Source organism: Miniopterus natalensis, chromosome 11, assembly GCF_054644295.1.
Source record: "Miniopterus natalensis isolate mMinNat1 chromosome 11, mMinNat1.hap1, whole genome shotgun sequence".
NCBI classification, from domain to species: Eukaryota; Metazoa; Chordata; class Mammalia; order Chiroptera; family Miniopteridae; genus Miniopterus; species Miniopterus natalensis.
In genome coordinates, this window is record NC_142091.1 from 59,893,924 (window position 1) to 59,917,714 (window position 23,791).

Consider the following 23,791-nt stretch of genomic DNA (forward strand, 5'->3'; position numbering starts at 1 on the left):
TTCTATATTTTGAATATATAAGATTGATAACTTAGTGTAACTTGAGTTTTTCCTCTTTCTACAACACAATTTAGCATTTGATTATGTCTGAATATAATTGTATACATCTACATAAACACTTATTTTGTCAAAAGAATGGAAACCTTTTATACCTATGTTTTAAAGGTCTTTGATGCCTGAGAGTGTCTCCCCATAGCACTTAACTTGTTTTTAACAAATGCTTGTGGACTAAGGGTCTACTGAATCTTAGTTACTGATTATAGCAGAGATGCCCAGGAGTAGAAGAGTCACTGGATAGGTCGCAAATCTATGATAGAAAGCTTGCTTATGATCCCTGAACTTATTCTGATAAGTGCTGTCAGGAGGATTTGGACTGGTCTCCCCGTTGGCCTCACTACTTGGGTCTGGGCTTTCATTCTTCTCCTTGGCCATGTATTGGATTCACCCCTGGAGCTTTCGAAAATACTGACACGTAAATCCCATGCCCAGAGTTTCTGATTTAATTAGTATGGGGTGTGACTAGGACCAAGTGATTGTAATGTGCAGCCAAGATTGAGGACCTCTGCTTTAGGTGATAATGACAGTCAGCAGTCTCAGTGAAAGAAATTAGCAGGTTTATTTTGTGTAACTGTATGTAATATGTATGCTGAGAGAGCCTGGGAACAGTGCCATTCCAGTAGTAATAAGGACCCATAGCTCACCGAGGGAATTCTAACTGGTCAAGCCTGGAAAAATTAGAGAATCAAAATAAATAATTATGATAATGGATTATAACACATTGAATAAAATAGGACTCCATTAGTCTATATTCACATAGGCAGATAAATGAGTAAATTGAAAGTTTGATAAGGAAAGGATTATTCATATAGTCTCAGGTTGAAATCCCCCCAAAATACTTAATTACAAAGGGGGAAGGGGAACAAGATCGTGGAGATATCTAGTAGATACCACGTTAATCAAGTAATCAAAGTGAACATTGTCAGTAATGGAACAAATCAAAATTGTGTGCCACCTGGTAGATATAATGAGAAAACACCAATTCCGTAATATTCCTCTTAAACATTTATAACTCGTATATAATTATGAGGAAACATCAGACAAACGCACATTAAGGGGGCACATTTTACAATAATTAGTCTGTAATATCTTAGTCAAGGTCATAGAAATCAAGGAGAGACTTGAGTTACTGCATATTGAAAAAGACTAAAAGACAGAAGACAACTAAATGCAATGTGTGATTCTGCATTGGATCCTTTTGCCATAAATGACATTATTAATATAATTGGCCAAACTTTGAGCTTGAGGCTTAGATGTAGAGATGCGTCAATGTTCATTTCCTGATTTTGATGATTGTATCATGGTTATTTAGGAGAATATTCTTATTGTAGGAAATACAAAGTATACAGTTATTTGGCAAATTATTCTCAAGTGGTTCAGGAAGAAAATTTTCATTATACTATTCTTACAACTCCCTAAGTTTGAGGTAGGAAATACACTCATTCACATGCAAATCTAGTATAACTATGATTGTATGACTTGGAATTACACAGCTGTATGTGGAGCCTGTCTTAGAATGTTAATCTTCTCATGGGAAAGCCACGTGAAGAAGTAACGTAATTTATTTGGGAATGATATCTTTCATGGAATACATTTTCCAAATTATCAAAGCTTTTTAAGTGCTAAAATGCTTTTTAACTGTTTTGATATACCCTCTACTTTTCTACTTTTAAAACAGATACATTGAACTTGGTCTTGTCTCTTTTGGATGACTAATGGCCCTGATTATGTGAATTTATTATTCTGTTCTGAAATATTATCTAGGTCTAGATCCACTTCTAGCCTTTGGGGTTTTATTTTGTTTTGGTCTTATCTCTCAACGTCTGGTTTTCAGTTCTGTTGATGTCATAGTGCATGTATTTAATAGTCTGCCAGTTTTCTTCTTGCTTGTGTGTTATTTCTGATCTGCTGTTGTCTCAAAAACAAGTCTGTGCTTTTTCCTTTTTTAATGTTATCTTAATAAAACTATGAAGATTAGGTGTAGATATTTTATCATAATGATGTACTTACAGCACCTTTTAAAGCTTAATTCAGGATTATGGCTAGGTTTCCAAGAATTCTGAAAAGTGAAGTTACTATAAATAGAAAGTATTTTTTCTGTCATTTGCTAACCTTCCTTAGAATGTCAGATAAAATCAGACACTTTTAAAGGAAAATCACTCATGATTTTTTTATTTCAGAGCTCCAGAGATTATATTGGGGTTGCCATTTTGTGAAGCCATAGACATGTGGTCATTGGGATGCGTGATTGCAGAATTATTCCTTGGATGGCCGCTCTACCCAGGAGCCTTGGAATATGACCAGGTAACAGAACTGTCATGATCACTTAGTAGAACTGGTAGATTGTAAAGAAAAATAATAGACTAATAGGAATACATTTCTTTAGGTACACAATACATGTGAAGAATCTTAAAAATAAAATGGCTAAACTTGAGATCTTGTGGATTTTTAAATTCAAGATCTCAAAATTAACTGCATTTGATTTTTAAAAACTCTTTTATAACACTAAGTAAATTTTATAAACAAAGTTATAATCCAGCTCATTTTAGTGGAAAATGTTAGTCAAGATTAACAAGATGGTTACATTCTATCTTTCTGTATTTGGCTTATAGTAGATAAATATAGTTGTTATTTAAATGATATACTACTTATCTTTTAGTCGTAAAAAAGTAGAACAGTTTAAAGCACACGTGATAGAATTGTAACTAAAATGTTGTGCCTTATTTCTGATTTTCAGGGTGTAGCATTCTTTATCAAAACAGATACGAGAGATCGCTAATTTGGTGACAAATGTTGCTGAGATGACTCTAAGTCTTTTAATATTATTAGATTAGATGTAATTATTAGCATTAATCTCTTGTTCTAATGACTTTGTACCCATAAAACTCTTTTTTCTAAAAACACACACATATCTTTATTGATTTCAGAGAGGAAAGAAGGGGAAGAGAGAGAGAGATAGAAACATCAATGATGAGTCATTGATCGGCTGCCTAGCCCACAACCCCGGCATGTACCCTGACCAGGAATTAAACCCCTATCTCCTGGATCCTAGGTCGATGCTCAACCGCTGAGCCACGCCCGGCCGGGCCCATAAAACTCTTTAGGCCAGGTTTTTAATAGTCTCTGCCTTCCTTCTTCCATTCAGCATACCTCTTAAAAGACAAGTTTCTGTAAAATTTTCCATACATACTGGTTGCCTTCAGCTTTTTACCCAGCCACTGACTTTCATGCAGATGCTGAACTGTAGTTTTGAAAGACTTGATGATTTAGTTGGAAAGTTCCATAATTCTTAGCTGCTCACGTTCTGAGATGCCAGTCAAATGCTAGAAATATGCCTTTGACCTGTGTACCACAATTTATGACATGCATACTACTCTGGAACAGGACACCACCTAGTGGCAGCTTCAGGTTGATTTGTTATTACATTCTGGATCTGGACTATACAGTTCTAGTCTTGGACAACTGATGTTAGTACTGAAAACAGCCCCACTGATTACTTAGTTACTGCTACTTCCAATTTTATAAAGAAGAGAATGGAGGCCTAGGAAAATTAAATGACTTGTCAAAAGTTGCAATGGTAATTTAAGACAAAGGCCTGCCCAAAACTCAGTTTTTCTAAATTCTATAATAGAATTTAAACTGTTACTTTGAGCCAGATCAACAATATTTTCAGAATGTATATAATTTTCATTCCAAAGGGGTACAGTAATTGAAAAAAAGTTACGAGCATAGAGCATTGATAGTTGCATAGTTATCAATGCAGTGTTTTAGAAGTTATTTTCTAAAATATGTGAATACAAATGAATAGGAGTGATGGTATGAATATCCTAATTTTGGCTGCAATTTTAGACTTTATACTATTTGAAAATATGGTGATTGCTATTTAGGCTTTGATAAATGTCTGTTTTCAAGATAAGGGAGCACCTTTCTATTTCTAATTTTCAAAGGTTGTTTTTTTTAAAATCCAGAATTGGTTTTAGACTCTCAAATGCTTTTTTTTTTGCATCTATTAATATGTTCATGTTTTTTGTTGTTGTTTTGTACTTTAAGTCTATTTATTAATGCAGTTTAATTTCATAAACTTTTGCCAACTATCTCAATTATGATCATCTCATTAGGATGTGAAAGGACCGCCCATAGCGTGCGCTTCCTTCTGTTATCTGTTCCTATTTCCAATCATCAGCTGCCCTTACATACTTGGATACCCAGTTTGGGTGTTGTTATTTATTTTTAACTTTTTTGCCTTACAGTGGCAGTACAGTGGGCAATATTAGTATTACTAATTGATGCTTTACTGAACTCTTTTGTGTACCAGGAACTGTTCTTGACACTACATCAACTCATTTAATGCTCACAATAACCCTACGAGGTATATACTATTATTGCCTCTCTTTTACAAAGGAGGAAACTATATTGTTGATGTCTTATGTCTAACCTTTACTTAACTTTATAATGCAATATTGGTGTTTTTTTTTTTCAAGAGGTGACAAAGAATTAACATTAAACCTATAATTATTATTTGCTTAAAAGCCAAATTTGAGTCACCAGGAAAAATAATTCAGATTATTTTAATTCTTCATTATGGGGTTTTTGTTCCAACTTCCCCTCCCCCCCTTTTTTAATATACCTTTATTGATTTCAGAGAGAGGAAAGGAGAGGGAGAGAGACAGAAACATCAATGATGAGAGAGTCATTGATCAGCCACCTCCTGCACGCCCCCGACCGGGGATCGAGCCTGCAACCCGGGCATGTGGCCTGACCAGGAATCAAACCCCGATTGCCTGGATCCTACGTCGATGCTCAACCGCTGAGCCACGCCCGGCTGGGCTGTTCTAACCCTTTAATCATCTTTATCATTTGTCTCTTAAAGCCTTTCCAAGGCAGTTTCCTCTGAATTTTGGATTCTATAAGTAGGCACTGACCATGCTGAGAATTCATCATGTTATATTTTCTCATATATGCATTTCATTTCCATTTGTATACAAACATATTTAGTGTGCGTGTTTAGAGAAGGCTGCCTTAATTGTGGATATACTGTCTTATTAGTGTTCTTGTCAATCTAAGCCTCTCTTAAGCCCACTCCTTCCTTTCTATCCCTCCTCAGTCTCTCAGTTCAGGCCCTCCTTATCTCTCCTCTGGGCTCATCCTCTCACTATTCTTGGACATATTACAAAAATGTAACATGTTCAGTTTCCTGCCTAGATGTCTCCAGTGATTTCTGATTCTTATTACCTGCTGGAGTAAAATCCAAACTTTTTATCCTACTGATAAATCCTTTTGCCTTCTGGTTCAATTTCATCTCTTGCCATTTTTTCCTCAGTGACTTCTGTGCTTCCAGTCTTTGAATGTGTGGGCATTTTCTCCTATGTTCCATATTTACTCATATTATAACCTTAAGATAGATCATAATAGATTAGGTTTTCCCCATGCCTCCAGAGCTAACAAACTCTTATTTGTTCTTTAAGACCCAACTTGAGCATCTCCTCTTCTGGAACTTCATGTGATTATAATTATTTTAGGTATCCCTTCCCTGGTACTTATAACACCTCATTATAACTGTTGACTTGTGTGTTCCCCACTAGACTGAATTTCTTGAGGGTGCAGACTATATCATTTAATTCTTGACCTGGTATCTAACATAGTGTCTGATACATAATATTATGTATTTCATACAATTAATATCTATTGCATGAAAAAATAAACTCTTCTGTTTGTAAATTATTTTTCAGATTCGATATATTTCTCAGACTCAAGGCTTACCAGGAGAACAGTTGCTAAATGTGGGTACAAAATCCACAAGATTTTTTTGCAGAGAAACAGATATTTCTCATTCTGGTTGGAGATTAAAGGTAATTCATTTAAAAACACATATATATTTAGAAAAACATTTCCTCAGATGATTCGTTCATGGATAATACCCGCCATGCTTATTTTTATTTTATTGCATTTTTCCTTTTGAATTTTTATTTTTGATACCCTATCCCACCTTTTTAATGAGAAAAACCCTTTTTGAATGACTTAGCTTATTCTCTAACCTGGCACATAGTTATTAATCCATCTTAAATGGCTTTTTAAGTTTTATGAGTATAATTACTTTTGTGTTGTGTGTTTCATCTTCTCTACCCAGTTGTACATTATTATGCTTTATAGGACAGGGACTGAATCTAACCACTTAGTACATAACCCAAGTACCTAATTTATTCCCGGATCTTTGGGGATCAATAAATCCTCAATGATTAACTTTATAGTTATTTTGTGGAGCTTATTATATTTGTAATTTTTTTTTACCTGAACCAAGCTCTTCTCATTTTTTTGTACTTTTAAAAAATACATTTATGATAGTTATTCTTTTGAAACTAATACTTGCCTTAGAATATTCTGTATATTAGACTAAATGTGGCAGAATTAAAGAAATAAAAGATTTACAAGTGATGGGTAATAATATATTCTTTTCCTTCTTTGTTTTATTTAATAAGACACTCGAAGAACATGAGGCAGAGACAGGAATGAAGTCTAAAGAAGCCAGAAAGTACATATTCAACAGTCTGGATGATATAGTGCATGTGAGTACCACAGTCACGGTTGTGAATCTTACATGCTGAAGGTGGTGGGCTTGCTTGCCAAGGATGGGAAAACATGTTACCGTTTTCTAAATGACCATAGAATGCATGCTGTTTTTAACCTTTCAGATGAAGTTGATTATGAGGTTTTAACCTTTCAGGAACTAAATTGCATTTGTCTTTGTTTAAATATTTAATTTATACTATCCTGTTCTTTAATAAAAAAACATTTTCTTAAGGGAAAATCCTAGCAAACAAATTTCTTTTCCTTATATCTCATTAGAATTGGATATTTGTTTAGTGAAACTCCCCCCCCCCCCCACTTTGAACGCTATTTGATGCTTGAAAATATTTTGAGAATTTGTTAAACTCAGTTGTTCTTTCTTGTTTCAAAATAATTGTAGTTCTTTGTTCTTTCCTATGTTGTGGTGTGTTTTTTTAACTGTGAAACTTTAGCATATGTTATGGCTTATTTTTATTTGATGACTTGAAATTTTGATTTTGTAGGTGAACACAGTGATGGATTTGGAAGGAAGTGATCTTTTGGCTGAGAAAGCTGATAGAAGAGAATTTGTTAGTCTGTTGAAGAAAATGTTGCTGATCGATGCAGATTTAAGAATTACTCCAGTTGAAACATTGAACCATCCTTTTGTTAATATGAAACATCTTCTAGATTTTCCTCATAGCAACCAGTATGTGACTTTAAAATCTTTTAAAACAATTTCTGGAGAAATAATACTGTCTATAAAAAATTAGTGTGTTAGAAAAATGATTCAATTTCTTCATTAAATATAAGTGAGTCAAAAGAGGTCACACTAACATGGTGAAGGTCACATAGGCTAGTAAGTGGCAGAACACAAATCCCAATTGCATTCCAGTGTTCTTTTCCCAAAACACCATACTGGAAATGACTGAGTGATTTCGTTTTAATATGATATTCTTACCTTAATAACCAAGCATATATATGTACTAGAAGGAAATGTTAACAGTTCTTTCGAGTCCCGAATACTCTTTTTCAATTTCCCTTCACACCATTGCTTTCCTCCCCTCTTTCTTCTCTGTGCTGCAGAAGGAAAGGAGGTTTTTGAAATGAGATAGTAGAGAGAAATGTGTACTCAGATTGAGAATTAAGGTATAGGGATAAACTGATACTTGTTATTGTGAGTTACCCTTAAAATTGGTATTTTTATAAAGTTGAACTACTATCTTTACCTCTCCACTACTTAAAAATGTCTAATGGTTTCCATATATAAGCACTTTGAACATAACACGATAACTCCATTGTAGGGACCATTAATTTAGGGATGTGGAGATCTAGACATTTAGGAAAAATTATTTCGGGTGGGGGTCATAAAATTATAGTGTGCTAACCAAAAAATGCTTACTATTGCTTTGATGTCTTAAAAAATACTGCAGATATAAGATACACTTCTACTTGTTTTAAAATTCAACTTTGTATGATTTCCTGGTAGAAATAGTATTGGAAATAAGCAGATTAAGTGCAACTCATAGAATCTTTTCTTTTGGAAATAATTTTTAAATTAATGTACATTAATTTAAACCTATTCTAACATTTAAAATAATATTACAATTCCCTCTCCCACCACTTTTGTTTTTGTTTTGCAGTGTAAAGTCCTGTTTTCATATTATGGATATTTGTAAGTCCCACCCAAATTCTTGTGACACAAATAATCACAATAAAACTTCACTTTTAAGACCAGTTTCTTCAAACAGTACAGCTAATCTGACAGCAAATTTTACTAAAATTGGCACATTAAGAAGTCAGGTAAGAATTTAATAATTTATACTTTTTAAAAAAATAATTGCTTGTTTTCCTTTTGAAGTATACAGGAGTCTAATGTCAGCAGTTAGAAGTTACAGTGCTGGTGAAGTCTTCTATGGCTATTCTATTACATCTCTAATATTTCAGTGTAATGATTGGAACAGATCTACCCAAATTTATGTTTCCTCTCACCTTTCATTTCAGTATCCTCTCCTGTACTTCTGTACCACAACTCTCTGAAAAGTAGAGTTCAGTAAAGTCAGTTTCTGGACCCATTTTTTTTTTTTTTTAAATATATCTTTATTGATTTCAGAGAGAGGAAAGGAGAGGGAGAGGGAGAGAGAGAGAGACAGAAACATCAACGATGAGAGAGTCATTGATCGGCTGCAGCCCACAACCCGGACATGTGCCCCGACCAGGAATCGAACCCCGATTGCCCGGATCCTAGGTCGGCGCTCAACCGCTGAGCCACGCCCGGCTGGGCTGGACCCATTTTTATCGTGGAGTTATGTTTTTCAGAAATGTGTTTTAATTTTTTTTATAAAGCATGTGTGAAGCAATTGGAAGACGGCTCTGTATGATGCCATGTACATTGATCATTTCAGGCATTAACTACATCTGCGCACTCGGTCGTGCACCATGGAATTCCTCTGCAGGCTGGAACTGCGCATTTTGGTTGTGGTGATGCTTTTCAGCAGACATTGATTATCTGTCCTCCAGCTATTCAAGGTATTCTTTCATTTAAATTATACTTTGAATTTAAGCATGCATTATTTTTAAACAGCTTTAGGTATCAGTTTATTAAATATATTTTATAGTTTTTGCTTCATTCCTTTAGACTAGTTATACTCATTTCTTGACCGGAGTTCCATGTAATCATCAACAAAACGGGTCACATGACAGTTGTGTTTCCTGTAGAGTCTAGGACTATAAAATACCTTAGTAGAAATTAATGCGCTTGAAAACTGTGGGTTGTCCTGTACTGAGTATCACTGTTCCAGATGTTAAGGTAAGTATATATTATCTATCATCACTAAACATTAAAGTGACCAAGAGTTCACTTGTTTAAATTTTGATCAAAGTTCTTCTGTCCCAAATATTACAGTTTTGTTCTTTACCTATACCTTAGTTTTTTCTTGTTTGTTTTTAAAGGATTGATTTTAACTAAATTAGGTTATGTCCCTTACCTAGATAAAAATAGCAGATTAAATCCTCAAGTGCAAAGGGTGGTAGAATTCCTTTGAAGAGGCCATAAATTCTTAAACTGGAATTTCTTCGAGGTTCTTAGAGGGCGATGGCAGCATATTTTGTGACTGGAATAACCAGAATAAAACCCTACTTCCTAGGTCCTTTATCATAGTGTTTTGTTCTTGCTAAGATTATCATCTAGTTATATCTTAAGGCTAGAGGTTAATTACAAATGGGGCCCTACCTGACTCTTTAAAAGCATGGTGGTAATGCTGTATGTATGGTGTAAGTAAAAGAAGTTGATGCCAAGTCAAGACACGTGGGATACAGTTCTCCTATTGGCTGTATTATCCTAGACACATCTGTTAACCTGTTTGAGCCTTAGTTGAAGGAAACAAACTGAGTAGATACTGTCTTAGTCTTTTCTAGCTCTTAATATTCCTGGATTCTGAAGGTTATTTGAATTTTTTACTTAAGGGTTTAAGCAATTAAAAAAGTAAAAAAATAAAATCTACCTCAATGTCTAACGAAGCACCAGTAATATGTTTGTTGCCTTTGTTGGCTGACAACAAGAGATGTGGAAATGTGTCAACCCATTAGCCACTTTTGTGTTACCAGTGTAGCTTTACTTTCATCTTTTTTATATATTGGATTTTCACATAAGGTTTCATTGAGAAAAAAGTTTGTATCATTAAAAATATAAAAAAACGACAACTTAGATGATTGATTCTCAAGATGAAATTATGGTCCAAATGGTGGTCTATAAGTGTCTGTGACAGTGACCCATGGCTGGTCCCTAATAAAAACATCCACATTATTATATTGTCAGTAGTCTTAAAGATGCTATTGTGTTTATTGTTTTTTTCTCAACTGTTTGTTGTAAAAATTTTAAACATATTAAACAGTTAAAAAAATAATGCGTTCTACCCTAGATTCAACAAATGTTAATACTTTGTCATATTTGCTCTGTCTGTCTGTCAATCTATCTAGACATACATATAACATTTGATAACAAGTGGTGGACATTTTAGTTCTAAATACTTGATCATGAAAGACCGAAGCTTTTTTTTTTTTTTAAATTAGTTTTTTAAGTAGTATCTTGACAAACACATTTTCATTTAGATGATATTTTAATCTGTACTAACAAATAGATTTGTAGGTTCTAATAATCTCTTCCATGTGCTAAAGTCAGTTTGAGAGTCACCCACCTGCAGTGTGGTGTATTACATCAAGCTCTGGAATAGCAGTTTTTTTCAGAGCCTACCTTCTTTTTGTAGCAAAAATTGAGAGGTTTTTGAGACAAATTTCCAAACAGGTTAACTTAAGCATCATTCTTAAAACACACAAAGAAGTTAGATCTTTTATCTTTATATGGCTTATAATTGATAAAAGATTAGTAACATTTCTGTAGATATGTTAGCAACTATGTGAGTGGTTCATAATAAGGATAACAGGAAAAAAGAGATACTGTTGTTTAGGTTCATCATGCATTTCATGTATTTTAAATATAGATTTAATATGTAGGTATAAATAGGTAGATACTGTTTCCATATATTGTGCCTTTTTCAAGTATAGAAGACTTAGCCAAGCATTTATTTAACAAATATGAGTGTAGGTGGTATCTATTAAATGAGCATTTAACATTACTTGGCAAATTGAAAAGTTAGTTATTCAGTCCCCTCTGGGTAAAAATCACTATTTTAGAATCAAATGCATTCCAGGAAAATTTTTCTTTGTTGTGCTAGAACAATCCTCAAGCTTTGTGTGCCCTGCTCTCCAAGTATTAAAGCAAATCTAATCAAGCAAAAAGTTTTAGCTAACATAACTATAATAGAAGATTGGGATCTTAACCATCCATACTTTTGAATTTGTTAAATAATTAGACCTCTTGAGGAGAGAAGATAATAGGAGAATTCTTCTCATCTTAAGATACTAATTATGAGGAAAATTTAAGAGCAGTGTGAGTTTTGTTGGGATTTGAGAATTTGCTCTGTCCTTTAATCCCTGTCAAAGCGAATTCTGCTTTTTTCTCTTATGAGATTGTCTGTTGCTGCAGTAGATCTACACTGCCTGGGTGTGCTTATATTCCTTTTCTTGGAGAATTTGCTGATCAGGAGGTGCTTTTTGGAAGGGGTAAGAAAGTCAGTTTTAAAAAATAATCTGTAGATCTTTGTTAAACTTAATTCATATCTAGTTCTTTAGGCGGAGATCAGAGGGCAGAACACCCAGGCAGTAGGATAGACTCCTCTGTGAAGAAAATAAACACAACAAAATAAACTTTCCCCATAAGAGTTTTAAAAATTACATTTTTCAATTCCAGTTGACATTCAGTATTATTTTGTATTCGTTTCAGATGTATGACATAGTGGTTAGACAGTCATATACTTGACGAAGTGATCCTCTTGATATTTTCAATACCCACCTGGCACCATACATAGTTATTACAATATTATTGACTATATTTTCTATGCTGCACTTCACATCCCTGTGACTTTTATAAGTACCAATTTTTACTTCTCAGTCTCTTCATCTTTTTCACCCAGCCCCCAATACCCTTCCCCTTTGACAGCCATCAGTCTGTTCTCTGTATCTGTGAGCCTGTTTCAATTTGTTTGTTCATTTATTTTGTTCTTTAGATTCCACATATAGGTGAAATCATCTGGTATTTGTCTTTCTCTCTCTGACTTATTTCACTTAGCATAGTATCCTCCTCTTTAGGATTAACACTTAAAATATATTCATGCAATAAAAATTGTAAACTTACTTTTCAGTAGGAAAAGGAAACAATTGTATTTTTCTCTTATGGCCAATCTGAGATACCTAAGGTCATTTTTATCTAAAATTGATTATGTTAAATAATCTGCTAACCTATATTGAAAGCATCTGATGCAACAGACTGGAATTACGAAGTAGTGAATTTATTTTAGCAACTGAACTTTCTGGTCTGTGGGATGTCCCTAAAATCTTGTCAGTCAAAGCTCTAAGGTGGAGTGATACTACTTTACCGTCTCAAAGCTTAATAGCATAAGACTTTATATTTCCAAGGTCCCTTTGCAATGCTTGGCATAGAAATATTAACATTAACAGGATTGACATGGCTGATAACCCTGTTTTCTAATTTTCCTACCTGATAAGCAAAATGAAACATGTTTGACCTGGAGTTCTAGCAGCTCTGTACTAGAAATACTAGTAGATTAAACCTCATAGACCAAAGCTTAGTTGTATCATCGTATGAGGCAGAAAAGGTTATTTTTTGCTTTTCCTTTGGAAGTTGAAATGAGTGTGCCATTCCGAATTTTCGTGAATCATGTAAACCATCATGGCCATTGAAGTGTGAAGTTGTGATAGTCTCCCTTTGGTGCCAAGAGTGTAAGATCCTATTACAGTTTTGAAGAAGAGAATACTAAGGATAGCTAACAGTTTGTTTGAAAAGATAAACCTTTTAGAGGATCAGGATGTTGAGTCAAATTCACCTTTCCAGGTCCTTTATCATACTGGCAGAAGGATTTGAAAAGAAAAATAAAGCTACCACAGTACACTTTGAAAGAAATTGGAAGTTTCAGGAAAGATAAATGATTCAACTTTGTAGTATTCATTTTAAAACAGTAGAAAGAGTAGCTTTGTGGCGATTTATGGAATAACGTGCCACAAGGTAGATAAAATACACCTCGCTTTCCTAATAGGTTGCTTCGTTAGTGTCATGAAATTTTATGTAAGGGATGGTTTTATAATCCTAATCAGAATTTTAGCAGTTGTTTAAATTTAAAAGAGTCTTTTTAAAAGAAAAAAATTCTTTCTCTGTGTTAACATATGTTTGAGAACTATTCTTTTCTATTTCACAGGTATTCCTGCAACACATGGTAAACCCACTAGTTATTCAATAAGGGTAGATAATACAGTTCCACTTGTAACCCAGGCTGCAGCTGTACAGCCACTCCAGATCCGACCAGGAGTTCTCTCTCAGGTAGGTAATGATTCATCATTTTTGTATATGTACTGCCCTCTTTAACTCAGGTAGGGGTACTGATCCATTTGTAAAATACCAGCCTGTAATGTTGGGAAACAATGAAAATGACCTGGGTGGGAAGCCTTTGTAGATTATTGACTTTAACTTTTAAATTATTAGATGGTTGTTTAATGTATTTTTCTATTTTAAGATCTGGTAATGATGAATCACTTATAACTTACTAGGTTTTCTTTTTTTGTTGTTTGTTTTTGGTGCACTAGACATGGTCTGGTAGAACACAGCAGATGCTGGTACCTGCCTGGCAACAGGTAACACCCTTGGCTCCTGCGACCACTACATTAACTTCTGAGGGTGTGGCTGGTTCACAAAGGCTTGGAGATTGGGGGTAAGTTAAAAACAAAAGTACTTTGTGAGTAGTTTGCAAAATAGATCTCGGTAAAGAAGGGATTCAATTTTTCTAAACTTTCTCCCTAGGAAAATGATTTCACACAGCAATCATTATAGCTCAGTGATGCCTCAACCTCTTCTAACCAATCAGATAACTTTATCGGCTCCTCAGCCAATTAGTGTGGGCATTGCACATGTTGTCTGGCCTCAGCCTGCCACTACCAAGAAGAATAAACTGTGCCAGAACAGGTTGGTGTTGATACTTTAACTTTGATCTGCATTTTGAGAATTAATCTTTAAGATAAAGTTTGCATGTACACTAAAGGGTCACTCTGTTGTATTCAAAATGACCTCTTTGGTAGCTTTGTAACAAACACTAAGCCAGCTCCCTTCTCAATTTCTCAGAGGTATTTTGGTAAAACTAATGGAATGGGAGCCAGGAAGAGAGGAAATAAATGCTTTCAGTTGGTAAGACTGTCTTTATTGCCCTTTTGATTTATTGTCTACCTATAATTTTAGACACAGATATCACATTTACAAAAAAAGTCCATTTGAATGTAATAAATGCAATCTACGTTGATATTTCTATAGATAATGTTTTATATTTCACAAAACTTATGATCTGTAGTTAGTGCATTATATACATGATCTTGAACCAAGTGAAAGTTCACATTGTTCATTTTAACAAGACTTCTTAGAAAAATGTCATGTTCATATTTTGATTATAGAAATGACACATTATGTCTTTGATTGCAGGAGTAATGCATTACAGAATACCAATATCCCACATTCGGCATTTATTTCTCCAAAGATAGTAAATGGGAAAGATGTCGAGGAAGTAAGTTGTATAGACACACGGGACAATCATAACTCAGGAGAGGCAAGAAATTGTTGTGAAACATCTGTCAGGCAGGACTCTGATTCATCAGTTTCAGACAAACAGCGGCAAACGATCATCATCGCAGACTCCCCAAGTCCTGCAGTGAGTGTGATCACTATCAGCAGTGACACTGATGAGGAAGAGACGACACAGAGACATTCGCTCAGAGAGTAAGTGCCAAAAGCAGCTTCCTGTGTTTATGCTGCATTCTTAAATGATAATGATGGCGCCCCCTGGTGTGGTGAAAAATAACTTTCTGTAACTTAGTGTCCTTTGGGGTAAATTTCCTAAATGGTATTTAACGTGTTTATTGCATTTTCCCTGTATTTATAAGCTTTTGTCTGTGTAAGTTGCTCTTAACTGATTCATATTCTTAATTAAATACATTAATTTTTGGCTACTTGGGGAGTATCTTCTCATTTTTTTGTTTTTTCCTCTCCCTCTCTCACTAGATGTAAAGGTAGTCTAGATTGTGAAGCTTGCCAGAGCACTTTGAATATCGATCGGATGTGTTCATTAAGTAGTCCTGATAGTACTCTGAGCACCAGCTCCTCAGGGCAGTCCAGCCCATCCCCTTGCAAGAGACCTAACAGGTAAAGGAATTTTAATAGTGGTATATAATAAATACTAAGTCAACTAAAAAGCCTATGATTTCTTTTGTAGTTTAAATTAATAAGTACCTTCCACTTTACCACAGTGGCTTCTCTTGAACATAATTTTGAACTAGATCACTTTTTATATATTCAGGTTTTAAGTAGTGATTTTATTTATTGTTCTAGAACAGATCTAAATGAAAAATTGAGGTTCAATGATTTTTAAAGAATCACATGTTTTTGAAAGGGTAAAAAAGCTACATGTTCAACTTCAGCTTCACAGACTACTATTATAACTTAAATTTTGAATAAGAACATACACTTCAGCAAAATAAAAAAAGAATGTTTTGTATAATAAAGTGATGACCCCAGTGTCAGTAGAATATCTGCTATGACTCTTTTCACTCAAAGGTGACTGATTCGTTTCATCCCTATTTCCTTGCCTACCCTTCCTGTAGCGCAGGAACATAGATTGCCACTAAAGTAGTCAGCTCCTCCTAACCAGCATGATGCACTAACACATTAAGTGATCGGCCACAAAAATTTCAGTGAAATACATTTGATTTTAGCTTTCAGAATTTTTTTTTTTTTAGTGGAAACAAAATTTGAATAAGTTTTAGATCTTAATATTATACGTTTGTCTCCTCTTTTTCCTTAGTCAGGAAATATGGTATTGAATACCCATAACCAAAACTCTGTAAAGATATAAAGAAATTTTAACACAACTCCTTATAAATTGCTTATAATGTGATTTGGAAGTTGATACTATACACATATACATAAATATTCACATGCATATAAAAACATATATATAAATGTATAAGATACATAAATAAAAATGTTGCTAAAATATACATATAGAAAGAGACGCTTCAAAATGCTAAGTATGAAATGAATAATTAAGACAAACAATAAATACTATGGAAATCCCAAGGAGAGAGATTGTCAGGGCCCGAGATGGTCAGGAAGAGAAGAGAAATAACGGGACTCTAGCTAGGCCTTCAGAGGAGTGGGGAAGACCTTTCAGATAACTGGTTAATTAAAAGGACCCAAATTACCACTAAAGAGAAATATCTTAACATTGGAATTTAATCTGAGGTATCTGTAATGTTTGTACATGTCAATTAAATTATCCAGAGAGTTCTTCTTTTGTAGTATCTTGGTGAAGTGTTGTGGGATTTATAAAGTGGGATCTGTGAACTGCTACGAAGGATCAAATGGGAAAGGAAAGGAGAGAAAATTCAGTGCTAAAAGGATGTTCCTAAACAGGACAGAATTAGGGTTAGAAGAGAGAATTAACTTGAAAGTCTAGAAAATTTATGAAAGAATTGTTATTGTACAATGAAGAAGTAGTAATTAGATATGAAATAATTGAATAAATTTGTTACCAATTTGCTGGAGTCTGGATGTTATTTAACTTTAGATTTAATGTGAAAAACATTATTCATAAAAGTACTTTCTTGCTGTAGTATGTCAGATGAAGAGCAGGAAAGTGGTTGTGATACTGTGGATGGCTCTCCAACAACATCGGACTCTTCGGGACATGATAGTCCATTTGCAGAGAGCAGTTTTGTAGAGGACACTCATCAGAACACAGAACTGGTTCCCTCTGCCAACACAGAAACCAAACCAGCTGTCTGTGCTGTTGTGGTGCCACCAGTGGGACTAGAGAATGGATTAAATGCCGATGAGCATATGGCAAACACAGGTAAGCTGAGTTCTCCTTATTTCCTTGGTAGTCCCTTGAAAGGTTTTTTAAAATTTTTATTGTTGACACTATTACAGGTGTCCCCATTTTCCCCCACTTTGCTTGCCTCCACCCAGCCCCTGTGCCCCCTTCCCTCTGGCAGTCACACTGTTGTCTGTATCTATGGGTTATGCATATACGTCCTTTGGCTAATTTCTTCACCTTCTTCCACCCCTCTCCTTCCTCCTTCCCCTCTGACAGCTGTCAGTCTGATCCATGCCTCTGTTTCTATTTTGTTTGTCAGTTTATTTTGTTTATTAGATTCCACATATATGTGAGATCATACGGTATTTGTCTTTCTCTGACTGTCTTATTTCACTTAGCATAATAATCTTCAGGCCCATCCATACAGTTGCAAAAGGTAAGGTTTCTTTTTTACAGCTGCCTAGTATTCCATTGTGTAAATGTACCACAGGTTTTTTGTCCACTCATCTACTGATGGACATTAGGGCTGTTTCCAGATCTTGGCTATTGTAAATAATGCTGCTATGAATATAGGGGTGCATGTATTCTTTCCTATTGGTGTTCTGGGATTCTTAGGATATATTCTCAGAAATGGGATCACTGGGTCAAAAGGCAGTTCCATTTTTAATTTTTATCAAGGAAAGTCCACATTGTTTTCCGTAGTGGCTGCACCAGTCTGCATTCCTACCAACTGCATTGGGCTTCATTTTCTCCACATCCTTGCCTGCACTTGTTGTTTGTTGATATATTGATGGAGCCATCTGACAGGTGTGAGGTGATAACCTCATTGTGGTTTTAACTTAGGAACACAGAACAGCATTGACAAAAGTCATTTCTGAATTTCCAATTTGATCTTGCCAAATCTATTGCACAAAAGAAATCTCTTCTTATATCATCCAGTGCTTGGAAATCATGAGATCTCTTTTTCTTTTTCTTTTCTTTAATTTTAAATATATCTTTATTGATTTCAGAGAGAGGACAGGAGAGGGAGAGAGAGAGATAGAAACATCAATAATGAGTCATTGATCGCTGCCTCCTGCACTCCCCCCACTGAGGATCAAGCCCGAAATCCAGGCATGTGCCCTGACCCGGAATCGAATGTTGCTCTCCTGGATCCTAGGTCAATGCTCGGCCTCTGAGCCACGCTGGCCAGGCTCTTTTTTTTAAATTTTAAGCCTCTCAAATCATTATTGTGTAAAATATCTAAAGACCTTTCTAATTTTTATATGAGAAGGAAAAAGCATTAACTCTTTAATATTTTGTTCATTACCAGATTCTATATGCCAGCCATTAATAAAAGGACGATCTGCTCCTGGGAGATTGAACCAGCCTTCCACAGTGGGTAGCCGTCAGCAAAAATTGACATCAGCATTCCAGCAGCAGCATTTGAATTTCAGTCAGGTACATTTGTGGATCTGTCAGAGTCTTTGGAATTCAGGTTCGGCAGTATCTCACTTGGGGAAATGAAGGCTCTGAAACTGGGTGCGGTCTTCCTAAATTTTACCCTTTTCATCACCCCAGGTGACTAAAGAGTGATAAGCCTGGTAATGGGGTAATTAGCAGATTATCCCTAGAACCTGAATGCTTCAGAAAAGTCAAGCTCTTAGATTCTCTGAAATATATTTTTAGTGTTTTTGTTTTCTTAGTCCCTTTAAATAAAAATGCACATTAATGGATTGATGGCTACACTTCTTATGTGTTAGTCGTGGTGATAGAGATGCCTTATTGAGTACTTTCCATCTATGCAGCCAGATGCTTAGCAGTTGAGTTTCCACTTGGGGAAAGGAAAGATCATTTATTGGAGTAGGACCTCTGTCCAAATCCTGGTTTTGCCAAATACTATATATGTTACCTTGGCCAGGTCTCTTCAGCAAATCTGGACCACAGTTAATGGGAATAATAGTTGTATCAAGGGGTTGCTTTGGAATTAATGTCTTGTATGTAAAAAGTTAGCCCTACATTTGATAAGTGCTGCACAAACGGTAGCTATTAGTAGTGGTGGGAGCACAGTGATACCACTAGCAGTGGCAGTGGCAATGTTAGTATTATACATAGTAATCAATATTGTTGATACTAATATATGAAATCACTATTTTCCTCTTTATACTTAGTACAATCTAAGATCTGAGAGATTATGAGTTATCAGTGACAGAGTTTATTGCAATTTCCCTTTTTCTCTTCTTTTTAAGTTATAAATATGTATTTAGTTTTTTTTGTTTGTTTTGGATAGGTTCAGCACTTCGGATCTGGGCATCAAGAGTGGAATGGAAACTTCGGACATCGAAGACAGCAAGCTTATATCCCTACTAGTGTTACGAGTAATCCGTTCACTCTTTCTCATGGAAGCCCCAGTCACACAGCTGTGCATGCCCACCTGGCTGGAAGTGCGCACCTCGGAGGACAGCCTGCTCTCCTTCCGTACCCATCGTCAGCTACTCTCAGTAGTGCTGCCCCAGTGGCCCACCTCTTAGCCTCTCCATGTACCTCAAGACCTGTGTTACAGCATCCAACTTACAATATATCCCATCCTAGTGGCATAGTTCACCAGGTCCCAGTGGGCATAAATCCCCGCCTGTTACCATCCCCGACCATTCATCAGACTCAGTACAAACCAATCTTCCCACCACATTCTTATATTGCAGCATCACCTGCGTATACTGGATTTCCACTGAGTCCAACAAAACTCAGCCAGTATCCATATATGTGAAAACTCAAAAGGAGCATATTGAGGAAGCTCAATGATAGAAACATTTGATTAAAAATAAAAACATGGTATTTAATAAATATTAGCCATGGCACAAGAAAATTATTTTTGAATCATGTAGACTTGGGTGCAATTTAAACAACTTTGAGCTTTAAAAAAAACTCACTTTTAATGTGTTTTGCACATTTGGTATAACTTGTCTTTGGTCATGTTATCTTCTTATGTAGTAACTCTAGACAGGTGACTTATGGGAGCAGAAGTCCAGTTTTGCTCCTGCTATTTTTTATAAAATTGCCTTCTAACTAGTGCAAGACACGTCCACATTTGGGAAGCCATTCTGTGTACAGACTTAGAGCAACAGATGCACATATGTCAAAATTACAGCATACAAGTGAATTGTATAATCTGTGTCTTAGTGTATAAATGTTGGGTCACTTACCTAAGAAACTGAGCTATTGTTCTTTACATTTGCATGTGTCTTTGCATGGGCAAAATATTGCCTAGACTTTGCTCTTAAATGTTGTTCTAATAATCTCAGCTGCATTGTAAACCGTTCCCACACATAGTGCCTTAAATATTTGAGGTTGTTAATGTTATTACCTATAATATAAATGTTGAGGACTGCAGCACTTAAAAATCAGACCTACTCTTTAGTTTTCTTTTGATAGAGTAATGTTCATTTTTGGTTTTGTGTGGTATGATTTCAGGTTGTAGCTGTTTTTTCCTAAGAGGGCAGCATGTTTGCTATAGCTGAATTCTGCTGTCTAATTTTTCAGAATGATCTAGCTTCAAGAAAAGCAAGCAGTTAGTAGTGCTTAAGAAAAATTGATTCAGTATCTAATGGGTAGTTAATATCTGTCACAACACAGCATTTTATATACTGTTAAGTAAAACTGCAATACAATCTAAGTTTATTTTGGGAGTGTTTGCTGTATAATTGGATTTAATAAAATATTTAGAGGTGCAGTAGGCATGACTTTGAGTAGATAATGAAAGAAAATGCAAATTGCTTATTGATTCATGATGTGGTTTCATCTTAGCTTGGGCAAACCATGCAGTATTTAATACGTAGTAGCAGAATATTTACTATTGAAGCTTGAAAAGATGTGAGTTCTTTGTGTGCAATTTTTCATTTATGCATGTGAGAGGGTTGTGTTTTTTTAAAGTATTTTTACATTGTAGTACTTGTTTTGCTTGTTGGTGGTATTTGCTTATTTAATACATTCCGTCAGGGACAGAAATTACATGCTTTTCTTCCTAGGAAGTGTGTCTTGGGTTTTCCTTTCTTATTCTCTCTTTCGTTTTTTTGGTGATGGTGATGTTTAAATGAAGTTGCTTTTACAGCACCAAAGACTTAATCATCCATTTCCTATATAAAAGGTAGCTACTTTTTTGCATAGACCTCAAGTATATTGTAGTATAGAGGTGGAATGTAAGGAAAGGTATTAAACAAGCTGTGTTTTAGCTTATGGGCAAGTAATAAATTGTATCATTTATCTTGAATGTATCATAGATAAGCTGCTATGTAACGACTGCCACTTCAGATAGCTGTGAAATTAGGTGATTAACTAGTTGTTCCTTAGCCTTCTAATTTCTGTATAAGTCTAATTACATGAAATAGAAGTTGGGGTTTTGATTTTTTACTCTGCTTTTCTGTTTGGAGTGTCATTGTAACTACTGTATTGTAAATGATGGAAAATAATTGCATATGTTATTTTGGGTGTGTTAATTGCATCAGTATTTTATCTCTATTAATGTTTGTGCTCATCACTGCATATAAAAAACTTGGATGTATCAATGTAACTTAATTTTTTATTTTCATACTGGCATTGTAGACACTTGAGAAAGCTGTATCTTGCAGGCTTGACTTAACTTTTTTTCCTTAAAAATCTGGAATATAATCTTACAGCATTTACTGGAATAAACAGTACAAAGCATTTGAGTGTAAAACTCTCCAAATGTTTTGGATTTATAGCATTTCTTTGATAAATGAATTGCATACCACTAGTACAGCTCTAGTACAGCGTTGACAATAAGCTAATGATGGACAAACTTTTCTTTACTCCATTAACACAAGCAGTGTTTTATTTAATAATCATCAATGAAATAAATGTGCCTAAGATTGATTTTAAAATTTACAGTATTAGATCATAAAATAAAAACCAGCAGTACATTTTTAGTCACACTGAAAATGAAGGACTTAATTTTCCCCACAAGTTTCAGTGTTTTTAGTAATCAATTCTATGCATTTTATATAAATAGAAATATATATATATATATTACACATAAAAGAGTAGCCTAAGATTAATTTAAAAGATTATTTACAGATGGCGAATTTATGGAGTCACTATTTAAGTAACGGTCGTTGCCCTCCACAGCCTTCTAATTTTATTTATGTGGTCCAGCAGATGACTGGTATCTGCTCACTTCTTGGAAAAGAATCAGTGCTGGCAGCGGATGTTTCAGAAACAAGTGCAAAGGACCGATTGATGTTTGTGCCACAACAGGTACAAAACTGGCGCAGTTTCCTTTTTGTTCAGGGCCATGTTCACTACCGTGAAATGTCTTATTTTCTATATTTCAGTTCCAAGACTGAGATGGTCTTGTTAAGTGGGCAGTAAATGGTAAACTTCAATGTTTTCATAATAAAATAGTACTGTTAGATAGACGCATACCCCAGTTAAGTACATCACTCTGAACTGATTCTAATCATGGGCTTTTTATGTGTTTAAAAATAAAAAAATGTTAAAGTCCTGTTGAATCCTAAAGCATATTGACAAAAATAATCTGGATTTATTTACCTTCTTTAAAGCCATTTTTACCAGTTTTCTTTGGTTTTAATGCTTTCTTAAATAAAACACTGCATGAATTTCAAGTTGCATATTTGCATACTATTTTAATTTACAAATTATTTTTTATCAAATATCCTGATACTTAGTTTACTTTTTCTTCAGGGTGTTTAAATAAGTATGTTACTGTAGTAGCAAAGCCTTTTCATTTTTAAAATCTCTACTACTAATTTTAAACTTGGTTTGTGTTAAGTAAAAGTTAAATCATACACTGCAAGGTGTAGGAGGATTTATTTTAAATATGTTTTTAAAAAAAATTGAATTCAGAGAGAGGAAGGGAGAGGGGGAGAGAGAGAGAGAAACATCAATGATGAGAGTCATTGATCGGCTGCCTCCTGCACACCCCCCACTGGGGATCGAGCCCACGACCCGGGCATGTGCCCTGACCGGGAATCGAACCGTGACCTCTTGGTTCATGGGGCGACGCTCAACCACTGAGCCATACCGGCCAGGCGGAGGATTTGTTTTAAAGAATCCAATGATAGATTTGATTACTAAGTTTGAACTGTTAAGCTGTTTAACAATCTTAGACTTGTGGCTTTCTTTCTTTGGTTTGTTTGTTTTTGCTTTTACTTCTATGCTACACTAGTTTGCCATGTAGCAGTTGCACTGTGCAATATTACAATAAGGACTGGGAAAATTTTTATGGATGTAATGTCTATTACGGTTTGCGATAGTATTTCTCTCTAGTTCTCAGTGATTTAAATGTGACCAAGCCTTCTGTACTTTGTCACAAAAAGCGGGTTTTCCAGGTGACTATTTTGGTGAGTGTCAAAATAAGAATTTATGGTGTATTACTGTCGATTCACTTTGAATTAAAATATATATATTGCAGCAAACAGCTTGTTGACTTTTTTTCCATACCAGTACTGTTTATAGGGTAGGGAAGAGATTGGCTAGTAGTGTTTAGTACCTAACTTATGTCATCTCACTTAATTCTCAGCACCATTTTTTGTGAGACAGGAATTATTATCTTCATTGTAGAACTGAGGAAATAGGCTCAAAATATCTAGGTAAGTCCATCAAAGTCACGGCTAGCAAGTGGTGAATCTGGGATGTGAACCAGGCTATTTAACTGTAAATCTGCTTTCCACCAGTTCTTTTTATTTTTT

General features: G+C 35.0%; 1 protein-coding gene across 2 annotated transcripts in view; it reads left to right on the forward strand.

Annotated features, from left to right (window-relative positions):
• HIPK3 (homeodomain interacting protein kinase 3) overlaps positions 1-23,518 on the forward strand; it is a 70,722-nt gene extending 47,204 nt beyond the window's left edge. The window contains exons 3-17 of one of the 2 annotated variants that reach the window (XM_087821805.1): positions 2,238-2,361; positions 5,787-5,906; positions 6,534-6,620; positions 7,125-7,309; positions 8,244-8,403; positions 9,006-9,129; positions 13,431-13,552; positions 13,816-13,940; positions 14,030-14,191; positions 14,348-14,410; positions 14,699-14,992; positions 15,275-15,415; positions 16,885-17,123; positions 18,400-18,527; positions 19,357-23,518. In XM_087821805.1, coding sequence (XP_087677931.1) covers positions 2,238-2,361; positions 5,787-5,906; positions 6,534-6,620; positions 7,125-7,309; positions 8,244-8,403; positions 9,006-9,129; positions 13,431-13,552; positions 13,816-13,940; positions 14,030-14,191; positions 14,348-14,410; positions 14,699-14,992; positions 15,275-15,415; positions 16,885-17,123; positions 18,400-18,527; positions 19,357-19,833 — 2,551 coding nt within the window. In that variant the 3' untranslated portion in view covers positions 19,834-23,518. The remainder of the gene's footprint in view (positions 1-2,237; positions 2,362-5,786; positions 5,907-6,533; positions 6,621-7,124; positions 7,310-8,243; positions 8,404-9,005; positions 9,130-13,430; positions 13,553-13,815; positions 13,941-14,029; positions 14,192-14,347; positions 14,411-14,698; positions 14,993-15,274; positions 15,416-16,884; positions 17,124-18,399; positions 18,528-19,356) is intronic. The other variant, XM_087821804.1, reaches the window with a different exon arrangement.
• The last annotated feature ends 273 nt before the right edge of the window (positions 23,519-23,791 follow it).